The sequence below is a fragment of the Felis catus genome, chromosome F1 (assembly GCF_018350175.1).
Source record: "Felis catus isolate Fca126 chromosome F1, F.catus_Fca126_mat1.0, whole genome shotgun sequence".
Taxonomy (NCBI): domain Eukaryota; kingdom Metazoa; phylum Chordata; class Mammalia; order Carnivora; family Felidae; genus Felis; species Felis catus.
The window spans coordinates 42,121,835-42,135,581 of record NC_058384.1 but is presented as its reverse complement, the minus strand read 5'-3'; the positions used below and the strand labels follow the sequence as shown (position 1 = coordinate 42,135,581).

The 13,747-nt window shown below is 44.8% G+C and overlaps 2 protein-coding genes, 1 long non-coding RNA gene and 1 other non-coding gene across 18 annotated transcripts in view; 1 reads left to right on the top strand and 3 right to left on the bottom strand.

Annotated features, from left to right (window-relative positions):
* The window catches only part of SNRPE (small nuclear ribonucleoprotein polypeptide E), a 102,515-nt gene extending 99,854 nt beyond the window's left edge, over positions 1 to 2,661 (bottom strand). For 3 of the 4 annotated variants that reach the window (XM_019822043.3, XM_045048927.1, XM_045048926.1), the window contains exons 1-3: positions 2,511 to 2,661; positions 1,977 to 2,003; positions 478 to 540 (exon numbers count right to left, since the gene is read on the bottom strand). In XM_019822043.3, the coding sequence (XP_019677602.1) occupies positions 478 to 540; positions 1,977 to 2,003; positions 2,511 to 2,564 (144 nt within the window). In that variant the 5' untranslated portion in view covers positions 2,565 to 2,661. The remainder of the gene's footprint in view (positions 1 to 477; positions 541 to 1,976; positions 2,004 to 2,510) is intronic. The other variant, XM_003999391.5, reaches the window with a different exon arrangement.
* Positions 2,662 to 2,800: 139 nt separating this feature from the next.
* Positions 2,801 to 9,312, top strand: LOC102899899. The gene is made up of 2 exons (XR_442274.4): positions 2,801 to 3,737; positions 8,604 to 9,312. It is a non-coding gene; the product is annotated as an uncharacterized LOC102899899 (long non-coding RNA).
* A 336-nt stretch (positions 9,313 to 9,648) lies between these two features.
* Positions 9,649 to 13,747, bottom strand: part of ZC3H11A (zinc finger CCCH-type containing 11A) — a 44,708-nt gene continuing 40,609 nt past the window's right edge. For all 12 annotated transcript variants that reach the window (XM_019822038.3, XM_045048925.1, XM_006942890.5 and 9 more), the window contains 3 exons: positions 12,495 to 12,661; positions 12,063 to 12,130; positions 9,649 to 11,626 (listed from right to left, as the gene is read on the bottom strand). In XM_019822038.3, the coding sequence (XP_019677597.1) occupies positions 11,368 to 11,626; positions 12,063 to 12,130; positions 12,495 to 12,661 (494 nt within the window). In that variant the 3' untranslated portion in view covers positions 9,649 to 11,367. The remainder of the gene's footprint in view (positions 11,627 to 12,062; positions 12,131 to 12,494; positions 12,662 to 13,747) is intronic.
* Positions 13,393 to 13,497, bottom strand: LOC111558497. Its single transcript, XR_002739396.1, has one exon. It is a non-coding gene; the product is annotated as a U6 spliceosomal RNA (small nuclear RNA).

Here is a 13,747-nt window from a genome sequence, read left to right as displayed (position 1 = left end):
GTCTAAAGGGAATACCAAAGTGTCCTAACATACTACTTTTCAGCCATGTTTTATCTTTCTTTACGATTTTAGCGTATGTGCTGCTGAAGCGAGCACTGTTTTGTCTTTCTTTAAAACATTATTTAGCGTACTCTGCCATCCTGAAAGTCCTACTGAACTAACCCCACCCAGGTATATTCAGGTTATCACTTAAGACAGAACTAATGCACCACTGATTTTCACCCCATTGTAATTTCATTTCTTTCGTCCCGTCCTTCAAATACTAACACTGTTGTTCAAATAATTTTTAAAGATTAATTGTCCCTCTCTTACGAATGACCCAAGCCCTATTAAGTACAACAGTGAGACAAGGACAGTGGCCCTGAAGAACCTTCCTTGGGTTGGGTCACTGTCTTTTTGTACACTGTCCTGGCTGGGCATTTTTGCAAAATCGTTTTCTATGAACACCGACTGAGAGAAAACATCCTGGTTACTCACAATGATACAGCCCTCTATCCGCATGTTCACTTGCTCATAAAGCCACACCTGAATCCGAGATCTCTGAAATAATCGTAAAAATAGGTATGTTAAAAAAACAAGCAAAACATAATCACTCTGGTCAAACAATACAGAAATCTGGCTGCTAAAGAAAACCTTCAAAAATAAAAGCCAAGAATTTAACTACTCAAATCATATGTAAGAATTAGTAACCAAGATTAGTTACTTGCCAAGCAACAGTCTCAATAAATGCTATATTGGGACCAAGTTAATAATTTTCCTGTGATGCTGGGACTCAATTGTATTTCTTACAGCTTCTCGTCTCGATACATATTGAGTGCTAATTGACAGTATAGTATAAAGCAGCCAATTCCCAAATCATCAGGGCTTCTTTCTTATCTGCAATAGCAAAATCCAGCTTCAAAACAGCTTTCTCTAGGTTCCCAGTTTTCCACATCTCACATTTAACAACCAGGGGAAGGACCCTCAAGCCTGGTGATTAAAAATTACAATAGCTTGGGGGCACCTGGGTGGCTTACTGGGTTAAGCACCCCCGCTTTTGACCTCAGCTCAGGTCTTGATTCAGGGTCAGGAGTTTAAGCCCCACTTTGGGCTCTGCGCTGGGCATGAAGCCTGCTTAGAAAAAAAAAAGTTACAATGGCTTGGGGTGCCTGGCTGGCTCAGTTGGGTGAAGCATGTGACTCTTGATCGTGGGGTCATGGGTTTGAGCCCCACGTTGGGTGGAGATTACTCAAAAAAAAAAAATTATCATGGCTTGAAATTTGTCTGCAACTGTGTTACACATACTACAACGGTCAGAGCAACAGAAAATGCATTTTCTTTCCAAAATAAATACTCGGCCCTACTACCTCACAATGTGAATTGCTAAAAATTCCCCTAAAGGAAAGCTGCCTGCCACTATATCCTCTGAAGGTATCCCTCCTCTCTTCCTTTTCGGGCATCTTTTTTATATCTCAGTTTTCTCCCAAGTGCTAAACACACCACCTTACTATGTGGCTGAAAGTCGACAGGATTTCTTTCCTTCAATGTTTCACCCCAGAGGAAAGGAAAGGGGAAACGTTCCGATAATGAGTACCAACAAAAGTACCCAAATACCAGTCATGCCTGCCAAGAACTGCTTTTTGAAGTACTTTTGGTCTTGCAAAAGTAATGACACTATTCTTTCACTGCTTGGAGTGGGCATTTCATTACATCCCGGAGCCCCTTCCCCGCAAATACTCCTCCAATCTCCGGTTTCACGTACTTTTTTTTTTTTTTTTCCCTTAAGGAAACTCTAGCCCCACGGTGGGGCTGGAACACTCCACTCCAAGATCAAGAGTCGCACATTCGACCGACCGAGCCAGCCAGGCGCCCGTTTCATCTATTTTTCACTCTAGAACACGTTGATTAGGCAGGATGATGCAAACAAGCCAAATAAATTCACCTTTTACTTAAAAAAAAAAAATGACAGAACAACAAAGCACAAACAACTTACGTACATTTTGCAAGTATCTGAAGATGAGGTTCTGCACCAGGGGTTAAGGAAAAAAAAAATACAGGCAGAGGGTAGACCGTGCTCCCCGAAACGGGTCAGTCCCACCCCCATCTCGCCTTTGTTTTCTGAACACGAGGTCTGGTGTCCAGGCAACGGCCGGAGCCCAGCCAGGCACTCTTTAGGGGCTCCCGAACGCTCCGAAGGAATCCCTCCCACTCCTTTGCTCTCCAGGGGCTTCTTGGCGCCGACATCTTCCTCCTCCCTGAGCCTGAGGACTCCCACCTCCACTCAGTACCTAACTAAAGCCGTCTTCCTTCGCTCATCCACGCCACTCCTGCACTGCCCACTGCAGGGGGCTGCCCAAGCCCACCTCTCACCGGGTCTTCAACTACCCCGCGCTTTCTCCCGGCCTCGGTCGCCCCGGGTGCTCATGGGATGTGGGTCCGCACTCCGCTCCCTCAGGCCTGCTCTCGGTCTGCTCTTTCGCCCCCCGTTTTCTGGCCCGAACCTCCCAGTCCTGACATCCTACGTAGGATACGATGGGCTGCACCATCACCTTCTGCACTTTTTGGCCCTGGCCGCGGTACGCCATGGTGGGAGCTGACAAAGACCGCACGCTAGCGCTGAGAGCAACTTCCGGCAAAAGAGGCGGAAGCGGAAGTGTGTGGCGCGCGCGAGGCGACCGGGGCGGCTCCTGGGAAATGCCTCTCTAGCCGTGGAGGTTGCTTTTCTCGGTGCTCCATAGCCCCTGCGGGGAGGCCCTCCGGAGGCGGCCGCACCTTGGACCGTGAGTCGGTCCTACAGCGCCTCCTGGAGGGAGCCGGGAGGAGGCGCCGAGCGGCCTCGCCTGTACGGCGGCCGCGGCGGAAAGCGGTGCAGACGCTGGCGCCTGGCGCCGGAGCGGCTCCATTTTCTATGTGGGCTTTAGGAGCCGAGTGGTTACCCTGCGTACCTCTAGGGTCTAGAGCTTTTTCTGAGGCCTATTTCCTTGAAATTTAGGCATGAGGGGCCGCATCGTGATGGAGAGGGTAGGGCGGCAAGAAGCCCAACTCGGAGGACCGCCCCCCTGACACTAGCCAGGCCCCGCCCCGCCTGACACTAGCAGCCACAGATGATCTGAAACCCGGAGACCTCCCTCCACCCCCCCCCCCACACCTGCCACTAGCAGCCACAGATGATCTGAATGCAAAAATCAGGCCCTGTGGCTCGCTCTGATCCCATTCTCGTCCCCTTTGTTTTCTGAACACTGTAAGTAAGGGGTTACTGCAAGGTGGCCGCAGGGCCCGGCTGGCGGGGAAGCCCAGAAACCTGAGGATTAGGCCCAAATAAGGGTAAGTTCCTCAGCCTTGCCCTGTCTCGGCGGTGGCGTCACCAGGATGGAGATGAAAATGTCCTTCCTCGCCGGGTTGAAGACGCAGTGAAGCGGTGCCTTGTGTGTGTGCTCAGCAAGGCCTCCGTGTTGAAACACACTGTCGCCCGGGGGACAGAGCTGGAAGGAGAGGAGCTGGAATTTGTAAGGTTTTGTCAGGGGCTTGCGGCCTGGCAGAAATGTTATTTGATCGGGATACCCACTTCACAGATGAAGAAACTGAAGCTCAGAGTTGCGGGGACTCCTCTAAGGGGACACCCCTTAGGCAAGTGGCAGAATCGTAACTTGCCTGAGATCTTCTGCTGAGTACAATATCGATGCTTGTCCTTATAAAATGTTGTGATTAAAGGATGTGAAAATGAGCTTTAAACTATAAAGAGCTGGAAAACGCACAAGGTAATTATTTGTTTAAAAAAAAAAAGGTGTCCCACCCAATCCCAGTAGAGGGTTAGGTTGTCCACAGAGTAAACAGGAGATTTGTTGAATTCAAAGATAGCAAGGGTGGAATAGACTATCATACCTGTCTCATCTCAGAAAACAAAGATGCTTAACTACTTTTGCAACTTTCCGGCTCTGACGTTATGATGCCTAGGCTTTTGGAGATCGATCCCTATAACCTATTATCTGATCACATAGTTCGTGAGAAGCGATTTAAAAAAAAAAAAAAAGTTTGCTTGGGCGCCTGGTGGCTCAGTTTGTTGAGAGTCCCACTTCAGCTCAGGTCACATCAGGGTCACTGGTGTCAGTGGGGAGCCAGCTTTGGAGCCTCTGCCCCTCCCCTGCTCGCGCTTCCTCGCTGTCTCTCTCGCTCTCTCACAAAAGTAAATATTAAAACAAAAGTAAAAATGATTTTGCTTTTTTACATTTAAATGTTTGAACCATCTAGAATGTATCCCAGTATATCCTGGAACTGATACAACTTTATAATATCTAGATGGCTACCCAGTTTTCCATTACTATTACAAAAAAATAACCCATTGTTCCCCATTTAATTTAAAATGCCACATTTAGGGGCACCTCGGTGGCTCAGTTGGTTGAGCGTCGGACTCTTGATTTCTGCTCAGGTCATGATCCCACCAGGGGCCTGTGATCAAAGCCCAAGTCAGGCTCTGCACTTGGGATTCTTTTTCACCCTCTGCCCCTCTCCCCCACTTGCACTCTGTGTACCTCTCAAAATAAATAAATAAACATTAGAAATAAGGGGCGCCTGGGTGGCTCAGTTGGTTAAGCGTCCGACTTCAGCTCAGGTCACGATCTCGCGGTCCGTGAGTTTGAGCCCCGCGTCGGGCTCTAGGCTGATGGCTCAGAGCCTGGAGCCTGCTTCAGATTCTGTGTCTCCCTCTCTCTCTGCCCCTCCCCCTTTCATGCTCTGTCTCTCTCTGTCTCAAAAATAAACGTTAAAAAAAAATTAAAAAAAAAAAAAGAAAAAGAAAATGCCATGTTTATAATATACCGTGTGTGTGTGTGTGTGTGTGTGTGTGTGTGTGTGTGTGTAGTTTATATTTTGCTCAATTGATCTTTGTGTCTATTTATGGGCCAGTGTCACTGTTGCAAGTATTGTATGATGTTTATTTGCTAGGACTAAAAGTCAGTAGAACTTTGTTAGCTATTCTTGTTTGTTTCTTATAAACTTTAGAATTAGCTTATCTGATTAAAAGAATCCTTTTACAATAAACTTGAGAACAACTTAGAATCAGTTTCTTAAAACTAAGTACCTGATGGCTATTCGTTTAAATTTTCCTTTTGAGTTTTTGAGAATTTTCCAGTAAACTTTTTAGTTCCTTCTTGCTGGCTTATCTGGTGTAATCATAGATATTTCCTCTTTCTTGTACTTAACAATTGCCTTTTCCTTGCTTGTATGCTCTAGCAGGGTTTTAGAAGAAAAAGTGATAGATTCAATTACATAAAAGTTACATAAAGTTTTGGGTGACTAAAAAGCCACCATAATAAGCAAAGTCAAAAGATCTGGGAAAAGCATGTTTGCACCACATCAAACTAATGGCTAGTTTTTTTGTTTTTTTTTTGTTTTTTTGTTTTTTTGTTTTTAGTTTTATTAGTATATAAAGAACTTTTTAAAAATGCTCTTCTGGGTTCTCTATTGCTGTGAAAGAAATATTTCAAATAGTACCTTAAAACAACAACAAAGTATTGTTACAATTCATGATTTTGTGAGTTAAGAATTTGGGCATTGCTCAGCTGGGCAACTTTTTTGCTTCAGAAGACAGACATATTCAAGGGCTTGGTGTGTGTATTTGGAAAGCTGGCCTCACTTGGGTCCCCCCTCCATGTCTGTGTAGCCTCGGGGCCTCATACATGGTCTCTCTAGCAGACTAGATGCTTTCTTTGCTTTTCTTTTCTTTGCTTTTCTTTTTTTAAATAAAGTTTATTTGGGGCGCCTGGGTGGCTCAGTCGGTTAAGCGTCTGACTTTGGCTCAGGTCATGCTGTCACAGTCCGTGAGTTCGAGCCCCACGTCAGGCTCTGTGCTGACAGCTCAGAGCCTGGAGCCTGCTTCGGATTCTGTGTCTCCCTCTCTCTCTGCCCCTTTCCCTGCTCATGCTCTGTCTCTCTCGGTCTCAAAAATAAATAAACAGTAAAAAAATTTTTAAATAGTTTATTTATTGATTTTGAGAGAGGGAGAGAGAGAAAGCATGAGTGGGGGAGGGACAGAGGGAGGGAGAGAGAACCCCAAGCAGGCTTCATGCTCAGTGCAGAGCCCGACAAGGGCTCACAGTCTCAAAAACTGTGAGATCACGAACTAAGCCAAAATCAAGTCAGATGCCTAACCAACTAAGCCACCCAGGCACCCCTAGCAGAGTAGGAGGCTTTCTCACATGAGGATTCAGGCCTCTAAAAAAAGCAAGGCTGAAGCCAACAGTATCTTTTAAAGGCCAGACCTGGAACAAGTTTATGGTCCACACCCCCGGTCAGGTTCAAGGGCTAGAAAAATAGAACCCACTTCTGTCAAAGGCTAAAGAATTTGCAGCCCCAATCTGACCCAAAGACCCAAAATACAAATTGGCAGAAGTGAACAATTAGTTTATAGTAAAGGAAATACAGATGATCTTCCCACATATGAAAAGATGCCCAACTTCACTCATTATGAGATATGCACACGAATTTCCCCTGAGAAGCATAGAGAAAGATCAAAGAGTGGTGGTAATGGCAATCATTAAGCTGCACTATTAGGTATTTAATCCTATAGATAAACTTACATGTGTGATGTAATGTAATCACAGCAGCATCATGTCTATCAACAGGGAGTATCTCAATCACTGCATATTCATTCATATAGTATGATACTATGCAACTGTAATTAAGATCAAAGAAGCTCCTTGTGTCCTGATATGAAATGGTACCCCATATACAGTAAAGAGAAAAATCAGGCTATGGTATATCTGAGATTTATTTCAAAATAATTCCACGGGGGCTCCTGGGTGGCTCAGTTGGTTCGGCGTCTGACTCTTGGTTTCGGCTCAGGTCATGATCTTGCGGTTCGTGGGTTTGAGCCCTGCGTCCGGCTCTGGGTTGACAGGACAGAGCCTGCTTGGGATTCTCTCGCTCCCTCTCTCTCTCTGCCCCTTCTGCACTCGCTCTCTCACTCCCTCTCAAAAATAAACATTAAAGAAAAATGATAATCCCATGGAGTGAGCAGAGCTGAATCTCAGATGGGGTAAGCCTAAGGAACAAAAGTAATCAATTATTATTATTATTATTTTGTAAACACTGCCCTCAATGTGGGGCTCAAACAACCCCAAGATCAAGAGTCACATGCTCTACCAACCGAGGGAGCCAGGTGCCCCTAAAGAGAAACATTTAAGGATTCACACTCACACATGCAAATATAACCCTGGGAGCGAGCACCTCCTTAAATTGCGCCCAGGCACCTTACCTGCCTCATCTTAGTCTCAGCCCTGGGGCCCAGAATAAGGGGTGGATAGTGGGTATGGGCGTAGATGAAACAGGATTTGTCACGAATCTGTAATTCATAATTTAAAATTTCATAGGAAAAAATATAATAAGCAAGGTGCAGATCATGGATTTAAATGATACTGTATGTAAATGTATTTGCATATATATATATATATATATATATATATATACACCTAAGATCTCTCTGGAAGAATACCAAATGATAACGTTGGTTTTGGAGGAGAACTGGGTAGCTGGGGCAGGAGTAGGAAGGAGAATTTTTTATTGTATACCCTTAATACGTTTTCAATTTTGGTAATTATAAATGGATATACAGTTGATCCTTGAACAATGTCGGAGTTAGAGGTGCCAACACCTCAGCCCCACCGTGCAGTGAAAACTCTGTGTATAACTTTTTACTCCCCTGAAGCTTAACTACTAATAGCCTGCTGTCGACGGGAAGCTTTGCTGATAACGTGAACAGTCTATTAACACATATTTTCTGTTTTATGTATTATATACTGAATTCTTAAAATAAGCTGGAGAAAAGGAGATGTTAAGCAAGTTGTAAGAAAGAAAAAAAGAAGAAAGTCACCAGAAAGAGAAAATACACTTACAGTACTGTGCATACATTCACTGAAAAAACCCAGAGTATAGGCTGGCTAGGCTAGAAGGGGATAGGGTGGTGGCAGGCTGGCCCCGGGATTGTGATATTCTGCAGCCTGGTGGCCTTGGTTTAGCAGGGGTAGCCACCGGCGGTGGTGGGTGGGTGGGTGGGGGGGCCTGTGGGTGGCCACAAGGGCCTGAGTGCACAATACATCTGCCCCAACCGCCTGGAGGTGTGTACCACGGGCCCGTGGCCACCAGCAGCTGCCTCCCCGAGCCCAGTGCACAGAGGACTCTGTGGCCAGGGCTCCCTATGCAGTAACGTCCTTGCCCTTTGGGCCTCTGCCTCAGCCCAGCCTCCTGCCTGCTAGCGGCCCCCTGCTCAACCTGACTACCTTGTAGGGACACAGGGCGACCAGCCACCCTGCCCAGTTCTGGGGCTCCCCGAGGCCACGGAGGGCCCCGGAGGCCTCCCCAGGAAGGGCAGCAGGTTCAATCTCTGCATCAGTGGCCTTCTCATGGGTCCCTTGAAGACCAGGGCGGGCATCTGTAAATAAATGCCACGTAGCTTTCGCTGTCAACTCAAAAAAAAAAAAAAAAATGCACGTATAAGTGGGCCTGTGCAGTTCAAACCAGTGTTGTCCAAGGGTCAACTGTATCACCAACTCCATCAATTCATTAAATAGTGGAAAGTACTATGAAACCTGTTTCCCTTTTTAAATTACAACTAATGTTTTCAATTACAGCTAATCGTAATGTTGGAAAACGCTGAGATTTTCACAACGCTCCCCAAGTGTCTGCAAAGTGGGCTTGAGAAACACTGGTCCAGAGAAACACACCCTGAGTGAAGAGTCAGCTCCAGGCCTCAAGAGTCAACAGCATCCTTCCTCTCAGCTCAACTTCCCTGCGTCTCCACCAGAAGCCTCACAGCTCGCTGAATGACTAGGACGAATGAGCATTCCTAAGAGTGGGGTTGCAAAGCCAGGGGCAGTCTAGCAAAGATCAGCAGCCCCTGGTTCGGCTCAAGAGCTTTTTCATTCATCTGGCCACTTATTTTATGCCTTTTGTCATGGGCTGAAGCGTGCCCCCTGAAACTCCTATGTTGAAGCTCTACCCACTCCCCAACGGCAGCTCAGAATGTGACCGTAGTTGGAGACAGGCCCTTAACGGGGCAATTAAGGTTAAATGAAGTCAGATGGGTGGGGCCCATCTTGAAATTTCTGGCTGTGGCCAAACTCTGCAACACTTGGGCCCTCTTCTGTTAAAACTGCAAACCATCATCACTCGAACCTCAACACACAATCTGTTTGCTATTTGTGAAAAGTTGATTGGACTTGTTGGAACTAGACTATTAGAAAAAAGCTATGTTCTCTGGTAACAAACTTATGTGTATTCCCTTGACCAAAAAATTGGCATATTATATGAAAAAACTTGTCTGAAATTTTTAGGACCTCATGCTTGAAAAAAAATTTTTTTTCATGCTCGAAAATTCTTAATGGAACCCATTTAAGATCATTTCTAAACCCTCTCTTTAAAAAAAAAACAAACGGCATTATTTGAGTTACAATGATAACGGAACTCAATTCAATTAATGTTGGGAAACCCTATGCAGCTAAAACTGAGCATACTTGGGGGGAAGTTTGGCAATACGTCCTTGTGAGAGTTTTCTAAAGCGACACAGTCATCTGTGAAATTGGAGCATTTAAACAAGAGGCCAACGACGTTCGGACTGGGGCCCCTGTCGAGACAGACCCTAGGCTGAAGTGACGTATGACCGCTTGACTCACAAGGTCCAGGCTTTCCTACACCGGCTTTATTTAAAACACAAATAAGTATTTCTCTTTCTTGTAATGGCAAATGGTTCAAATAATGCTGAACATGAATCATTGACTAATACAAGGACTTTAAATATGAAACAAAATTATTTTTAAAAAAGCAAAAGAATAAAGGTTATATACAAAAGGGACCTGGAATCTTTAAGCTGATTCCAAAAATGAAATGAGTAGAAAATCTGTGGTGAAACCAGAACATTCCACCCCTGCTTTGGAGAAGGGCTATTATACAACATTCAGTCAGCTGAAGAAGGATTGGTAGAGAGGTGTCTATACATAAGTTTCAAGTCATTTTTGCTTGTGCAGAATCATCCAGATCTTCCCAAGACTGAATGGGCAGTCCTGTGGCTTTCTTCCTTTTCCATATTCCCAACAAGGCTACATGAAGTTCAACTCTCGATGAGCCGCTTACAACAGCAGTTCCTTAGGAGCCAACACGACAGGTGGGTCAGATTTCCCTATGAGAAACAAACTGGCCACCCACAGCAAAGTATCAAAATGGACAAGTCCTCCTTTCCTCTTCCTTCCGATTATGTACAACATGTCTCCTCTTAAGACTCTTCTCCCCATCACGCTTGTTCCTTCACACGTCTAAACCTTGAGGTGATACGAAGGAGACCGACATCAAGAAAAGAAAATTCAATTCCGAAATGAAGAGAACTGGAAGGTATACAATACACCCCCAGAGCATCTCAATAATCCCTGCTACAGTACGGTTCGGCGTACTGCTACAGTTCGTAGATAAATATTGGCAGCTTGGAGGAGTTCCATTTTTTTCCCCCTGGCGGTTAACGAGTACCAAATAAATACTGGGCGAGACGAGTTTGCTGGGAGAGTTAGAAATAAAAAATTAACCAATTTTTATCCCTGTGATAATTCAATGCCAGTAGGAGGCAAGTACTGAAGAAGAGAAGGGACAACTTTCATGCTAAAAAAAGAATTCCTCTAATCATTCTGTCACCATCTCTTGTTAAGAATCCAGGGAATCCCAGAAATAGAAAATTAGTTTCAGAGGACCCCTGAGGCACTTTAAAGCCTTAAAAAATTACAGTAATAATAAATTAGCTATTGCTCTTTAGAGGCTTACAGAGCAGCAGAAGCATGAAAATCAGGTTGAAAAAGTTATGTCCAGATTACAAGCTTTCTGAGCTGCTCAGCCCTCTCTAAAGCTTAGTTGGATCTCCAAATACCTTTAAAAAGACATACAATTTAACACAGACTGAGTGGATTTTTTGTTTAGTGGTAGTGTGAAATTTGGTCCTTAATGGCAGCAGCTGTCTTCATCCTTTTCAAACTCAGGTAACATTAAGTACATTAAGACAAGACATAAAAGAAATATACAGCAAAGGGGAAAAAAGCCCAAACTGACAAACACCTCAAGGAGTCACTAAGTTCTCTCGCACCCTTCGACTTGGATCTCCCTCTCAGTTTTTCTGTGGAGAGGTGTAAGACAAGACATTTTTCTTATAGATGCTAGACAATGGCATCGAATGGACAATGGTTATCAAGGGACTTTAAAAATCTGACCCCAAGGAATCCAGGACAGGTAATTCGGAGGTATACTTCTGATACGGGGCAAATTCTAGACTAAAGAAATGATCATCTTGGGTAAATGTTATAATAGATGAAACTAAGTCCAGTTTTTTGTTTTTTTTTTGTTTTAAGTGTTCTACCGCCTTCAGCTATCAATCATCTCTGACAGCTCAAGCAGAAGGTCATCTTCATCTTTCCCAGGATCCAAGTCGATCTCAGCCTCTAATTTGCCTCCTGAAATCTCCCATATTAGTTTCTCAAAATCATCCTCCACTGAAAGCGGAGGCTTTCCTGTTGAGGCAGAGCTGAGTCGGCGAGTTTTCGTAGCCACCTGGGATGAAGAAGGGCCAGATACTTCCGGTGGGGAGGGATCGGAAGAGGACTGGACCGGAGGCAGCGCAAGACTGTAAGAAAAAAACCCAAAAGATTAGAAAACTGCCTTGTCAGTGGTTGGCTGAATGGTCCCACCATTCAATGGTCCCACCCACTGAATGTCTCAGGAACACACAGAGTTAGCAAAGAGCTGTTTCTGATAAAAAACGTAACACAGAACCGTTTTACTGATTTGGGACAAAGCATTTTCATCCTTTAAAGAAGCGGAATTCAAACAGATGTTTAAAACATCAAAAAAAATAATAATACAGCCAATATATAAACAATGGCACCAAAGGAGAACAGCAACCCCGAGTATCATGTTTTCTTGCGATTAACTGGAAGCTTACATTTACTTAGACGTGGCCAAATCGGCAATATTCAATTGTTTATTAAGCAGTGTTATTCTCCAGAGCATAAATAAGAAGAGTGGCCTAAAGTCTGCTTAGGAAGAATCGCAAGTATTACCTGTCTCTGGGTTTTTCTGTCTCAGGCAGAGCGACTGACTTGTCCTCAGAGAGGAGTGGGACGACAGCCTACAAAAGGAAAAGTAAGGCGATTCAGTGGGAGGCAGGCTTTTTTTATTTGAACATACTCATGTTCTTTTGCCACTTTCTCAGAATCTTGGTTATTATTCTGGAAATCCAAGAATAAATAGTCCCAAGATTGAGTGCCGAAACAGGCAAAATATCTTGCTGCCCAAGAATTCGCTTGAAAAAAAAATCCCATTCTGCCTCCCCACAGAGGTGTGCTTGTAGACGGAGACTACGGTAACAGCCTAAACTACCAAGGTGCGGAGGCAACGGCAGAAGCGGCACAGAGGCAGGGAGCTGGCAGAGCTCTTCTCCCGGCTTTGCTCCCACACCGCTCACAGCAGCATCTAGTCGGATCTACTCTTACCACAGCTGCTTTCCTGGTGGGGCTTTCCTGTAGGACGCTGCTGGAGCCGAGTGGCTTCACAGCTGCAATGACAGCAGGGTGCACCTCCGCCGCCTTGCGCTTGGGGGCCAACTTGGGGGATGAGACCACTTTAACGACAGATGGCTTCACGTTGACTTTGGGTTTAGCTACAAGGGACAGAAAATATCTGATTAAGAGCTAGAATAATTCCTCTTTTACATGGAGAATAACTTAGAATATCGACCTTCCTTCACGATACTGGAAATAACACACACACCCCAAAATGAAAACAATCCATGAACGATCTGCACTATACATGTGGGCATAATGTAGATGTATACTCCAATAATCCCTTCCAGTGGCTCTTGAATTTGCTGTTCTTCCATTCCCTGGTGTTTTCCTTCTTCAAAACCAGAGGAAAGATAACACCACAGAAAGCTTTTTCCCCCACGGAGATGTAACTGACATATGAACATTATATTAGCTTAAGGCATATGACATAATGATTCAATATACTGTGATCGGATGACGGCCATGGTAAGTCTACTTAGTACATACACAGTTACAATTTTTTGTGTGTGAGAACTTTTAGGATCTACTCTCCTAGCAACTTTCAAATATGCAATACGGTTTTTTTTTTTTTTAATTTTGTTTTCTAACGTTTATTCATTTTTTAAGAGAGAGAGTAAAAGTGGGGGGGGGGGGCGGAGAGAGATGGAGACACAGAACCTGAAGCGGGCTCCAGGCTGTCAGCAGGGAGCCCTTTGCGGGGCTCGAACCCATGAATCGTGAGATCATGACCTGAGCTGAAGTTGGACACTTAGCCACCTGAGCCACCCAGGTGCCCCTGCGACACAGTAGTAGTTAACTATGGTATGTTACGTCCCATGACTTGTTTAAAAATATGCAATCCTTCACGAATCTGCATGCCATCCTTGCCTGGGGGCCATGCTAGTCTTCTCTGCAGCGTCCCAATTTTAGTTACGTGCTGCCGAAGCGAGCTTTAGACAAAGCTCTTTCTCTCCTTTTTTTTTTTTTTCAGTTTATTAACTGATTTTGAGAGAGAGAGAATCTCAAGCAGACTCTGCGCTGTCAGCATGGAGCCCAATGTGGGGCTCGAACCCACAGCCCGTGAGATCACGGCCTGAGTCGAAGTCGACTGTTCAACCGACTGAGTCAGGCACCTCTAACAGCAACTTTAAATTCTGAGAAAGGAACTCCTCTAGTTTTGTCTTTATTTTAAATAGAATTAT